The following is a 14,627-nucleotide window of genomic DNA, read 5'->3' as shown; positions in this document are numbered from 1 at the left end:
GCACTCGTGTTTTCTTGAGTGCTATATTCTTATGTATGTATGAACCTATGAAACTCATTATTATGTTATGTCAGGAGTTGTGTATATGTATATATTTATACTGTAGATATGGGTATATGAAATACATGAAAAAAATGAGTTTAATAATATATCAGTCTGCTTTAAAAGTCCAGAACACACATTCTTTTTTGCCAGTCTCTTAAGAGGCCACTTTACAGCTATAGCAAACAAATTGAGCAAAATGAAATTGCAGCACATGTTCTTCAAAAGAAGTTTCACCATTTTCTGAGTTTGCTTATTAAAGACAAGTAAACAAATCAAACATCCTGCTGTAAAACCAGATACGAATTTTTCAGTTTAAACTTACGATACATCTTCAGCCATGTTCTACTTACACAATAAGTAAATGCTTGTTTAATTTATCTTAAAATTTTAAGTATGCCATTCTATATCTAGTTTTTAAATTATCTTGATTTTTTTTCTATGCTTTTTTTGATCTTGTGGGACATAATTGTCAACAGTCATTACTGTGGTGTTGTATCAATGTTTTTGTGATAGTTTGGAATATGATGGTTTGAATTTGTTTAAGAAATATCTAAATTTAACAGTTTAGCAATGCTGTTACTCCAAAAGATATATTAGCAGCTAGAAGGAAAAAGGCAGTCTTTAATAAACAGAAAGACTCCTATATACCTTCCATTTTTCAGATGCTCAAACTGTCAACAATCATTTACATGTGAACAAGGAACCCTCGCAGTGAAGATTCCTGCAACGAGAGTTTTTGTTAGCCATATTATTTTGTGAACAAGAAGTTTTGTAATGAACAACATAATACTATTATCTGGTAGATTTTGTGGAAAAACTACTCTATGGACTTGAATCAGCCATAGTTTACAGATCTCTGCACTATATTCTCCTTATAATTTTAGAAACCAGGTCAAGGTGCAGAAGAAAAGAGGATTCTGGGTTTGGCAGGCAGGGAACAGGACCCTGATGGGCTTCAGTCAAACACAATCACAGGGACCAATATTTTAAGCATGGTGAAGTCATGTATGATCACAGCTCATCATACAGTTCCCTTTGTTAGAGCAGTCTCTGGTACCTATTTCTTAGCCTACTGAAGTCATCATTAATGTGATGTTAAGAAGAATTTAATTTATTTCCAATCTAAAGGCACAGATATTTCTGAATTAGATTTTAAATGTCTGTCACCTTTTAAATTAAATGGATCTTTAAGGAGCTGGAATAATGTTTTGCTTTCCAGTCATACATTTTTCTAATCTTGGCTGTTTTCAAAGTCTGCCTATACATAGAAATAAAAGAGGGAAATAAAAAAAAAAAAAAGAAGGAATCTTTTTCAATACTAATTGAAATTAAGAAAAATCTTAATCTGTTTTACCATAGTATGGAGGGCTAGCTAACAATCTAGATGAGAGATCAGGGAAGTTCGATAGCAGCATTACCAGATACCATTATCAGCCTCTTCCAGCCAATATCAGTGCAAAATGAAAAAACTATAATGTCAACTAGATTTAAAAAAAGAAAATTAAATAGCAGTATTATCTTCTTATTTAACCACTTTAAATTCAACTTTCAGTTTATGTATCCTTAGATTTTTCTTAACATCCAGTTATTTTTTCTTTAGTTGTAAATTGAATGCTATATTTATAAAACAAAAAGATATTGAGAACAAAACCCCACATCTAACCCTTTTATTTTGTTAGTTTTGATTAGAGAATATTTTTTCTGTAGGGGATAAAGAAAAATTAAATGTATCCAAGTAAAGGCATAGATAGAATTAAGTTTATGGTTTTTCCACTTCATATTTAGTATTACTACAGAATGCTTATGCTGTTAATACTTCCCTTGAAAAGTAGGTTAAAAGTCATGTGTTTGAAATGATTATCTACTTAGTCTACTGACTCCTAATAATGTGCCTGCGTGCCTGTCAGAACATTTAGCTCTGGAAGGAATACGGGTAGTCACATTACGTTTTTCTGTAATACTTTTATGAAGTAAGATAGAGTGTATTTATAGTGTAAATGATTTATCAATTCAATATTGTGCTGCTATTGTGCCCTTAAAGTTTTAGATTAAATATACCTATGAATTAATTCAAGACTTGATCTGAAGTTGAGTGAATTTTATGCAAATGGATTTTTATAGAAACCTCCTCCCTGTCTGGGCACCCTGAGTTTTCATTATCTTGGTACCATGTGAATATAGAGAAGCTTCCATGATCCCTTGCCTTTAGAAATGCGGAATATGTTTTAATTTAATTTTTCCTAATCTTGTCAGGGTCCATAATTTGTCAGCCAGCCAAAGTCTGTTGCTTTTATGCCTAGAATTCATAGTTGCTCTTTAGAACAGTTGACACAGTAAACTTTTGTTGATTACATTTTCAATTTTTTTATACGCTAAGCTTGCCCTGTGTTCGGGGGGGGGGGGGCATTAGTCCCAAGATGCAATATAGCAATGCTTGTATATTTGTTCTTTTTTTTCTTTGATACCTTGTTTAGTCAAGGAAGGGGTAGTATAGCCTATGTGAATACCACCTAATTTTGTGTCCTGAAGAATCAGAATCAGAGTGGCAGTTTTACAGGAACCCCAGAATCTCATTTAGCTTGTGTATAAAAAAGCACCAATATATTTCGTAGCATTTGTGTCTCCTCTGGTATACATATAAGAAATTACATGCCCTTTTTTGTTTATAGAATAATTACAATAGAGCGCCAAGGTGCATATGCACACACACGTCTGTGTATCTTATTCTGTAGAGGGGTGTGTGTGAGCAGTGCTTTGGCATAGGGTGACACAGAAGTTGCGGGTGGTTGAGACAAACAGTCCTGTCGGTGTGCAGGACATGGCCTGAAAGGCCAGCTCTGACTTCTTGGGTGGGAGGACAAGGGGCAGAGGCTCTCCTGCAGATACCTTCACCTGCAGGTCAGGTTGGGAGGTAGCTCTTTACTGCCTGACATCTTCAGTGCAGCTTCTAGCTGACGCCCAGCTATTGCACCTTTTTAGAGTGACCCCTTCAGTTTGGTGGTAGAACTGAGGAGAGCATCTAAATAATAAAACACGGGTCTTCTTGTGCAGGCAAAAATGATTAAGTGGTTCACAGATGAGGTCTGCTGCCTGGTAGTGAATGTCTTCAGCTGCCACCATTTGGCTCTGTCCAGGGAGCGCAGGACTGTGCAGACAAGGCTGGACAGGATAGGACTGTTAATATGTATTTTGTTTCAGTGGAAAGTCATTTAGGTTTGTTAAAATGAGTGCTTTTGAAGGAACCTCTTTAGTTTCCAGCTGGAAGAACAATTACTCTGTAGGGCAGTTGGTCTCCAAACTTTTTTGGTCATGCATCCCTGTCAGTAAAATTCCCACATGAAGCTTATTATAAATAAACATTTGCATAATTAAAAGCATTTATTATGTCAGCTTTTTAAGTACTTCTACTGTCATTGTTTTAACTGCTTTTGTTTGGATACGTCCATACATTCAGAAATGAGGTTGTGAAATAAAGCTCATGAACTCACAGCATTCCTGCCGTTGAAGAGCACTTCTATCAGGTTTCTTCCATTAGAAAAGTGATGTTTGATTTCTTTTTTTAATAAACTGAAATGATGACTAGTAAAGTGACAGAAGGTAGATATTTCACATCTTATGGAAATGGAAGTAATTTTTCTCCTCTTCCTAATTAAGATAATATAGTGATTTTTGCTTAGAAGAATGCTCCGTCAGAGGAATAAATGAAACAGAAATGTGGTGGGTGGCATGTGGGTGGAGAAAATGACTTGCAAAAATTGGAAAGCACAGACTTTCTGTCATTTGAAAGCTTACTCAGTTAATGAATTTGTCAAGAATGTGTGGAATTTTAGAAATGAAAATATTTAGTGACATCTTTGAGTTTTGTTCATGAATAACAATAAAATATTTGTCATTGAATAGTAAGTGCTGGCAAGGAGGTTATAGCAACTTGCACAATATCGTTAAAAACTGCAGGTTTATCTGCATTGTACTTTTTTTTTTTTAAACCAGAAACTTAGTGTTTCACAAGGTTGAGGGATTTTTTGAGAAATCTGAACTAGTTTTCTTGTCAAGAAATTCCTTAGATTCCAAATTCACTGGGTCAGGCTGGAGATGACTTTATAGATTATTTTAGCTGTAACATTAGTAGAAATTCTCTAAAAAATTGAATTATATGAATATGAGTAGGGCAACCAAACATTCTTTTGTGAAATATATTATTTCTGTATTTGGACTATGATTGATTATAAATCAGCTAACACCCTGATGTTGAAAGGATCACATTCTGTAATCCTCTATCTAAAATGTGAAACAGGAAACATTTACTGTGAAACATTGTCCTGCTAAACTGCTGTCTCGGAGAACTTTATTTTAGGTACATTCGTGCATGACTTCCCAGGTGAGTTTTAACAAGTTGAACTACATCTAGAAGCTTTCAGGAAGTTCAGGCAACCACTGGAATGTGCTCCTATTAGTTGAGTTTGTTACCAGTTTCAAATAATGCATTCATTTTCTTCTGTAAATGTTAACTTTTTGTAAGAATGCTAACATTTTAGTTTGAGGTTTATTTCTGCTTATTAACTGAAGTGTTTTTGTTTTCAAGGGAACAAAAGAAATTGAAGGTGAAGAGGAGTCTGGTTTAATTCCGCCTGCAGAAGTATTTGCTCCTAAAAGTCTGGTGTTGGTGTCCAGACTAGATTATCCAGAAATTTTCAGGGTAAAGGATTTGCAATTGTCATTTATAATATATGTCAGCAGACAAAGCTGTTTTTAATAAGTAGCAGTGACACTACTTTTGATTTAAAACATCTCGGGATTGATTTGGGAATTTAAAAGCCAAAGTAGGCTTAGATCGAGCTGATAAAATCCAATGTCTATGACAGTAAATAGTCCCTATAGGTTAAAGCAGTGCTTTTTTACCCTCAAATCAGTTTTAAATCTACATAGAAGATGAAATAGAGATTTTCTGGGCTCAAATTACTGTACAATGAAAGGAATTATTTGGACAAAACCAGATTTGCTCAGGTAAAAACAAGACATTAACAATATTTTATTAAATATATAATGGTAAATTAATACCAAATCATAGTTTTCCTCCATATATAAGGCAAAATGTCAGAGACTCTTCCAGATCAAATTAAGATGCATGATAGAGATTTAGGGTCTTGGATTACTTTCAGCTGATGAAATATGACTGATATGAGATAAATGAAAAGCTTAAATTTTTATTAAGCTAATACATATTAACAGAAACAAATATAGTTCGGTTTACAGATCAAAGGAGAAAATCATTCAACAGTTAAGCTGTCATTAGACGTTAAGAATGACTGTACTGAGTGACATTAAAAGTCCATGTAGCCCAGTATTTTGTCTCTGATAGTGGCCCGTACCAAATGCAGTGCAAAGTCTTTAAGAATAAGGCAGGCTGTAGAATTAATGCCACAAAATACTTTCCTAATTCAGTGAGAGTTATAGATAAATGAGATCCTGAACCAGAGATGTCTCTTGTGTGGGGTTTTTTCATACAATTTGTTCAGTTTCTTAATGCTCAGATTTTACAACAACCCATGTCAAGGAGTTTCACAGCTTAACTATGTGTTATATGAAAAGTCACTGTTGGAATTATTTCGAATAAGAGAATTCCTGAAGTATTTGCTGATTTATCAGAGTTACAGCAGCTAAAAGGCATCAGAAGGATGCTGTGAAACAAAGTTATTTATTTCTTTTTTCCCAAAGGCTTCTTAGAACATAATATTGAATCATCTTACATTAAATTACTAGTAAAAATGATAAATCTATACCTGAGATTTCTCAGTCAAAACTGACTCAAGAAAAAAGAAAATGCCGAAGTGTTAGTGTACTGTACATTTTAAAATACGCTGGTATTTATTTTACTAAATAAAGAGTATAGGTTAATTAACAGATCAAATTGTTTATCATTTATGCTAGTCTTAAAATGAGTCTCAAAAGCTCATTGATTCATCAGTGTTCTACTCTGGTAACCAATCCGGTTTAGGTCCATGGAATACAAAGCACAGATGAAGCTGTGTTGATTTTATAATTTTTAAATGTAACTTGTAGTAAAGCACTTTTTGTATAATGAACAGCGCACAAATATTAAACATTGAATTTCTTTTTTAAAAAGCATATATCTACACCTGCCAGCATATACTTGGCTTCTAAATAGCCACGCTAATTTTTTTAAATTAATGATTGCCTTTTGTGGCACTTTGTCTTCAGTTGGAAAGTACTTCACTAATATCTATTAAGACACTTACTTTTAAATTATTATATACATAGGTCTTTAAGTAATTTGACATCTGCTTTCTCTGTATAAACAGTCTAACATATTTTGTCTACCTTTCTAGGCTTGCCTTGGCCTGATCTATACTGTGTATGTGGACAGCCTGAATGTGTCACTGGAGACTCTCATTGCAAATCTGTGTTCATGCCTTGTCCCTGCTTCTGGAGGGTCTCAGGTAAATGGAAAAAAAGGGTATTTTTCTAGTTAATTTAATTTATGAAGAAAACAAAAAATAAATTCTTGAAATATTTTTGAAGAAAAAAAGATCATAGTTCAGCTGAGTGCTTTCCCTGTGGCCTGTGAGTTCTTTCCCTGTGGCCTGTCTTCTAAAGACAGCAAAAATTCCATTCCAGGATAAGGTCAAAGGGTTAATTTTGTCACTGAGTTGGCTTTTAACAAGGCACAGTAACAAATCAAGCAGTTTAGTTTTTAATAATAATGTATGTTAAGGAATATTTCTGCTTGCTACAGATTTTTTTTAAAAAGGCTTTTTTTCTTTGCCCTTTTTTAACATGTCCTTCTCTTCAGTTGATTTACCCATCTCTTTTCTTGATGCAGTTCAGGGTTCCACTGGACTTTTCTCTGGTAGCTCTTCTGAATTTCTATTTTCATAAAATAAACAAACAAACAAAAAAGCGCTAAAAAATTAACTTGAACAAGGTTTTCTCATATGTTATTAAATATTCCAGGTAGCTCATACATTCAAAAATAAAATAGTTTTCCAGCAAATATTCTTCTTTCTGCTTTGTACCTACACTTTCTGTGAGCAGAAAGGTTTGTCTGATGATCTACTTTAAATAAACTATTTGTATACATTTGGGGTTTCTGACAAGCCAGTTGGATCTTACTTGCTTGGCCTTCACTTTATGCTGTGACACTACTGGGAAACTGCAGTCCCTATCGTGAAGCCTACCCAGAAACTAAGTATGCAATTGGCAATATTTAAAAGTCAGTTTCACGCATATTTTCTCACGGTTCCTATCCAGCCTATGGATTATCAAACCTTCTTGAATTCCTACAAATCCCTAATTCTTTTCTGTTTTTCCCATAACCCTGGCTGCTTTGGAATTTCATAGTGCTGTAAGTGGCAAAATGTCCTCTCAGCTTAGTCAGGATCTACCTTATTGCTTTCCAGGCAACCACATCTCTGTGTCTTTGCATCCCAAGGTTTTGAAGTTTGAAGTGAAGTAATTAGACAGTATCTTCTCATCTATCCTTTTTTTTTTTTCTTTTTTTTTTTTTTTTTTTTTTCTTTTTTTTCTTTCTTCCCCTCCAATTCATAACTATGGCTTTACCCAGTGGCCATTTCCTCTGATGGAGGAGGGAGGAGAAGTTGTGCTCCTCTGGCTGTTTTCCCTTCTGCGCTCTCTTCAGATAAAATGTTCTTTCATTTTGAAGTTAAATTCGCTAGTGTCAAACTATCATTTTAATCAGAAATTAAATTTTTCTATTTTCTTTATTAAGCCTCATGCTTCAGGGCTAAATCTGAATTGTATCTCTTAGAGTGGGAACACTGTTCTCATGTTTATTTCCAGAAGTCCTTGAACCTCCCAGGTTGTTCATGTGTCCACCGCCAAAATAATCGACTGTGAAATAAGTTGCTGACCTGCATCCCAGTCTGCTGCTGAAGTGCTGGGGAAGAGCACACCTGCTACACAGGGACTTGCTTGGTTTAACTGTGGAGTGTTTTGGTTTCAAACATCTGCTGTGCAGCAACTAGAGCTTGGTACCTTCATACAGTCAGCACCTTTGCTGCCATACAGGGTGGAGTTGTACCACACTTGCTGCTTGTACAGAATCGCCTCCCACCCTGTGGTAATTAGTGGTTAGAGGTAACTGCTTGAAATCACCCACTGCTTCAATGCCGTGTGGATTTAGTCAAAGGAAAGCAAGATTATTCTGCAGTTACAATACTTTTTGTGATGTGATACACAAGTGCATTCCCTTTGCCCCCATTTCTGGCCTCCCTCAAGGGAAGTATGTTTTTGTACTGAAAAGGTAACTGAAGTTTTAATTCTACTTTAATATGCACAGCAGGAACGTAGGAGTAGCAGAAGTGTCCTTTTCAATACCCATGTATCACAAGTATCTTCATACTTAAAATGTGCATGCAGACAGTAGATATTCAAGAACTTCAGTTAGAAAATAAGATATATTTTTCTGATTTGAACGGGTTTTAAATGGTTTTCCTTTTTTTTTTCTGGAAGGTTTTTTGATGTATTATTAAAAATGTAATATTGAATGCCTTCAAAGCCATAACTATTGAACTAATTCAGTGGAGATGCAAGGAAGGCACTATTATGCTGTACTTTCAAGGAGACATATTATTGTCCTCAAATTATATTTCAGATCTCTATTGGTCAGTTCAGTTATTCTTACTGACTTTAATCTTCTGTACACAAAATAACTATTTTTTGCAGGATAAATCACTTATCTGTATGACAACAGCTTGTTTATTCTATATAAATTAAATTTATACTCAGTTAAAAAAATTCTTTCTACAGAAACTGTTTTCTTTGGGAGCTGGAGACCGACAGCTGATACAGACTCCTCTACATGATAGCCTTCCTGTTACAGGCACCAGTGTGGCTCTTCTCTTTCAGCAACTGGGTATGTCTAGATCTGCTTTTAAAAAAAAAAGTTATTTTTTTAAATTACAGAATGAGGTATTTTCTGTTCTCATTCAGATGCTGCTTATCCTCACTACAGTCCCTGAGGTTTTACTTGTCTTATTATGTCAAGATCCATTAAGATTACTCTGATTCAGATTGCAGGCAATGTTTTAAACACAGACAGGCCCAACAACTTTTCCCCTTTTCTGAAGATATAAACTATGGTGTGAGGTGCCATGAGTACAGTATGATATGCCGTGTGGTATGGTATGTTTGTTCTGTTAGTACAGTATGTGATACCTAAGTTGAGGCACTTTATTTTGGGAACTGTAGCAAAGGTTGCTGTAAATTCACAGTTCTGAAAATGACAGAGAAAGCAAGACTCTTGGCTACCATCTCTTGTGACACTTAGCTTTTGTGTGGCAAATTTGGATCATTGTGTTTTGTTACAGGATCAGTCTGAGGAAGACAACTAAGGCAAATAATTTAAAAAGTCATTGTATGCATCAGATTTATAAGTGGGAAACTCTGTGAAGACAGAGTGGGGCTATAAATATGGTAGAGGAAACTGAGGACCATCTTTTCCTCTTGGATTCTTAGTAAGAGCATGTTTGTAGAGCAAGCTTTTTTAAATTCTACTCGTGTGTAAAACTGAATTCTAGAACTTCGATATAAGAATTCCAAATTGCTTTCACACCCATAGGATTTAAGTTAATATTATTAACCACATTTTATTAATGGTTTAATATATACAGATGGATGTCATGTAACTTCCTGAAGATACTATAACAGAGGACTAAAGTTCTTGGAATATAACCAGGACTCCAAGATTGTTGTGCTAGTAATCAATGATCCTTTACTTTTATATTTTGAAATTAATAGCTTGTATACACTTTTCAATATCTATACCTCTGCTTTACTCTTTGTTTACCATCTCATCTTTCTTTTCCCATTCTCCATTAGCCTTTTGGCTGTAAACAGTCTGTTTTCTGTGGTTTTGCTGCTTCTCTGCCTTGTTTTGTTTCCCCAAGTTCCAGTAAATGCTTGGCGATCCAGTCTTTCTTGGGTTTTGGTGGCTTCTAAGAAGTAGGAGTCAGTAAGCCCACAGTTTCCAGGTGCCCTTTCCAGTTATGGTGAACAGAAGGATATGAAAATCAGCAGGAGGGGGAGAGCAAGGGAGATACGGAAGAAAAATTTGCTCATTGCTCACAATTCTGTTTAGTGACACTTCAGCTGGCCTGAAGGAGAGAGACTGAAGAAAGTATGCAATGATAAAACTTGAAAAATCTTCCCAACGAGAAGCTATATACTTGCATGCCATTTCCCGAAAGAGATCATACAAGTTTGTGGGAAAAAAAGACTTGCCTCAGTACTCCTTCTTTTCTGTTGTGGCACAATTTTCTCTTTTACAAGGCTATCAGAACTATTAGAAAAAGCTTGCCTAGTGGTCTTGTGTAGGTCCTCTTCCTGTCTCTCTCCTGCTCTCTGGTGTGATGAGGACAGTAGTGGTTGCTTGGGAATGGGCCTGAAATTAGTTAAGGAGTAGGCAAATAAGTTGGCTATTCCTTACAAGTTGGTTTTTTTTTTGTTTTTTTAAGCAGCTGTTTTGAGCCCTTTGTAAAACAGACTAACTTTTCTCTCTCCTATTTCTAACCACTGCTTTTTATTTTCTTTTTTTTTTTTTTTTTTTTTAAATTTTTTTTTTTTCTTGGTAAATGTGCCTCAGTTTAAGCTGAAATCCCTTTCAAAGATTTTGTATCTGAGTATTTAGTGATACAGCACAATGGCAGAATCACCTTGTACCTCTAAGGACACAAATTAAGAAATGTTTATATTTTCATAGTGTCAATCACTTTACAGAATAGCACAGTTCCTTTTACATCTTAAGGCCAAGGTTTGTTAATGCTAAATTTCTGTTTGGAATTACCAAAAAAAGAGTTGTTAATACAGCTACGTATGTGTGTTTGAAATGGTTGTTGGATATAAAAAGAGGACCTGGAAATATGAACAGATTGTTTGAAATAAATTCTCATTTCTTGTCACTTTTCATGTAGTCTTATGAAGAGTTAAAGACAGTGAGTCCAGAAGGATATGGTAGAACCTATTAGCTCATCCCTGTGAAAAAGTTTATTTTTCTAAGATAAGGCCTAATGCTCTCCTCTGGAGAGCATAGTTGAGCTCATCAGAAGTTTTTTGTGCTTTTTGTAATATGGTCACACTTACTCTATTTCTGCCGTTCCCTTTGAACAGGAGCTTAAGACGTATTTGTTCCTACTAACCTGGGCAAAAACATTCTACTTCTGTTGCCCAGTGTGGTCTTTGATACTTACTTCAATGAGAACTGGTACCAAATGCTTGTGTTTAGGTCACAAATATTGACTAGGCTGTTTGTCAGTAACGACATACTGAGTTATTTCTCTTCTGGTACAAGTCACAATTCAGTATAAATTATTAATAGAAATTTGAAGAGTAGCTAGAAAAATATTTGTGAACTGTATAAATCACCTTTTTAAAAATAGCTTTTTCTTGGAGGAAGATGGGCAGCAAGACAGAATTTACCGCTATGAATAGATACAAAAGTAATTTCAACATTTATTTTGAGAAATATTGTGCAATAGTAGTCTCATCATGCTTTTTGTGCTTGGCAGGATAATACTGTGTCAGCGGATGACCCTCCCTGTATTAGCAAGTTCACAACATATCTGGAAATAGGCCTTATTTTTACTTAGGCGTTAAACTACAGTTGAGAAAAACATCCCTGGAGGCTTTGATAATAAGGAACAGCAGTGTTTGACATTTTAAATCATACATTCTTTTTTTATTTAATAAAAATTAACATATGGGAATAATGTGACAAAAGCCAGGCCTGTAGCTGGATCACTACACCTACAAATGATTTCATCAAGAAGGATTAACTGGAAAAACAGTCATCATTAAGTTACTTTAAAAAATGATCTGTGGTAGCTAGAAGACTTTCAATACTCTTTTATTTCTCATTGTCTGTTAGTAAGATGGTAGGTACTTATAAAAGCTTCAAAGCACTGTGTAGCCTTCTTCAGGCTCCAAGGAGATTTTGGTTATACTTATTTTCTCTTTCTGTTAACAATACATTCCTGTGTTTCTGCCTTAAGCTCTTTTCATTTGTCCAAACTCTAACCCTGCTTGCTTTCTCCATTCTGCTGGCATGCAGCATTACCATACATATTCGGTCATTTCTATCTGAGACATACACCTCCATCTCCCCAGTGGTCATTTTCAGAAGAACCTAAGACACACAATTTTATTAGGGACCTGAGCAGCAAAACAAGAACCTAAGGTTTAACCATTGTAATTTTTGCGTGTTTCAAGGACTAGTAGCACATATCACACTGCTAAGATGAGCAGAACAATTATAAAAATTAATTTTCCTGAAAAAAATAGTGTTTCCCCAACTTTCCAAACACTTGATCGAAGACAAAAAGAGTTTTCCTTCCTTCTATTCTTGTTCACTCTCTTATCTGGGCTGTTTTCCTATCCCCTTATTTCCTCTGTTCCATTTCATTTGTCTGTGCTGGTTTTCCTCCTCATATCTTTACTTCACCACTCAGATTTTTCAACAGAACTCAGGCTGACTTTCAGTGTTACAAAGAAAGTAATTTTTTAAGTGGCAAAAATGAAATTTTGAAGTAAATTCTACTTTGAATCTTCTGGATAAGACACAAGGTAAGGGTGCTTTTGAATTCAGGGCTGTGTAGAGTAGAGATTAAATAGATGGAACGGGATGAAGATGAATGCTAATGCTAGGTTGAGTCAAGTTGCTTGGAAAGCTTGTCTTTCGTTTGTCCAGGCTGTGACATAACTCACATGAAAGTTTCAGCCTTTTCACTTATTTTGAAATATTTTTAATCTAGAAATTATGAAATTCCAAAACAAGTACTTCAGAAATAACATATTTGAAGACTGTAGTGTCATTAAATATCAGTAATTCCAGATGTCAGAAGCGATCAATTGATTAAACTTCTGAAGATTGTTACAGGTTCACAAAATATAAATGCTAGGGCAGATGTGGGTGATAATGACAGAGTTGATAAGAAGGGAAGTACAAGCAGTTTAAAATGCTTCACTCCAGTATTAGTACTGGTAACATTTTTTTTTTTAATATAGCTATTTAATTCTAAAACTCAACACTGACTTGATACTGAGAAGCTTGGAGTATTATCTGCCGTTTCTCCCTATTTGCATGTTCCTACCTTTCTTTTGCACCAGAGCAAAGTATCAGAGTATCAGAGTACACTCTGATACTGCAGGGAGTTGCTTAAAATTAGTTAATTAATTAACACTAAGGAAGCAAATAGAAGTGAATGATTTTCCACATGTTGCCATGGTAGGACACTGACAGTAATGATTTTTATTGGTTTAAACAGTCATGGAGCCAAAACCCATTGCTGTTATACAGTGATAAATCCATTCATAACAGAATTATAAGATCATATATTAACTATTACACCTCTTTGTGGTTGTTTGGGATGGACTATCAAAGTGTACAGAAGTAAAAGAAATGCTGTATTTTCTAATTTTTCAGTCATTTGATCTGCTAGAAATTAATGAAGAATGATGTGGATTTTTAATATTTTGGTTTTAATAATATACTAAAATTGTTTTGCGTGTTCAAAAATTTGTTTTGGGGGAAGATCTAAATTACAACAGCATTATTTCAATTGTTTTTTAATTAAGGTATGCTGCTCAATTTCTATTTGGAAGTTGGTGTTTGTACACGCAGAGGGATTTTAAACTGACAGATCTGCACTTTACAGTTTTGGTTAAAACCCACATTGTTTTAGATGGCTCTGCAGTTGTGCCAGTAACATTCAGTATACATTTTGCTCTCAGAAGACTTGAAATTTCTGCTTAGGCTGATAGTTGAGCAGGCTCTGTCCTTGGTTCTTATAAGTATTTCCTTTGAAAAGCTGATGTCAGGGCCCTAAGTGCATCAGCAGCCCCTGAGCCCCTCCTTGCAGGGTCGAGCTGCCTGTGCTCAGGGTCAGCATTGATGTAGCACAGCTGTGCAACCTTAGCTCAGACTGGTGAGGAAAGAGCTGTGTGAGAGATGAGAAAAGGACGGGCCTGTTGACCTCTGCTTGGCTGCTGTACTTAACCTCAGAGCAAGCCCTTGGTTCTTGCCTGAGCCATGTTGTAGCAGTGCTTGGGCCTGGCCACACACCTCTCCGACCCAGATCCTCAGCCATGGACTGGACATCCTGGCTTGATCTCGGGTCTCCATGACTGGGGACTTGCCTGGTGATCACTGTGACTGACGTGGCTGCCATCACTGGAGCCAATCCTGACCCTGCCGTGCTGGCTTGACCTCACACCTTCCTCATCACTATGGCCTTGTCTGGCTATCTCAGTTTGTGGCTGAACTCATCTTTCTCTGGGTATTGTGGGACTCCATCACTTGCTGGTGAGGTCATTGCCCCTTCCCACCTTGTCTCCATATTTGGCACCTGCCTTGCCTTCTGTTATGGAGCAGTGTGCCATTGCTGGTCCCTGGCTGTTGGTGGTTCTTCAGTTTTCACTGTTGACCTTCTAAAAGTCTTGAGAAACTTGATATTTTGATGCTAGTTTTTCACAGTAAGTTTTGATCCCTTTGATACTAAAAATCAAGCCTTGCAGGTCCTACAAGGAGATGCAGTTGTGCACTGCTACCT

General features: G+C 35.8%; 1 protein-coding gene across 1 annotated transcript in view; it reads left to right on the top strand.

Moving 5' to 3' along the window:
* The window catches only part of SBF2 (SET binding factor 2), a 198,857-nt gene that overhangs the window by 66,171 nt on the left and 118,059 nt on the right, over nt 1-14,627 (top strand). Inside the window, exons 4-6 of the mRNA XM_026850676.1 lie at nt 4,628-4,741; nt 6,393-6,503; nt 8,833-8,938. Coding sequence (XP_026706477.1) covers nt 4,628-4,741; nt 6,393-6,503; nt 8,833-8,938 — 331 coding nt within the window. The remainder of the gene's footprint in view (nt 1-4,627; nt 4,742-6,392; nt 6,504-8,832; nt 8,939-14,627) is intronic.

Source organism: Athene cunicularia (genome assembly GCF_003259725.1).
Source record: "Athene cunicularia isolate RWA chromosome 5 unlocalized genomic scaffold, athCun1 chr5_part3, whole genome shotgun sequence".
Lineage (NCBI taxonomy): Eukaryota > Metazoa > Chordata > Aves > Strigiformes > Strigidae > Athene > Athene cunicularia.
This window is presented reverse-complemented; position numbering and strand designations above follow the sequence as displayed.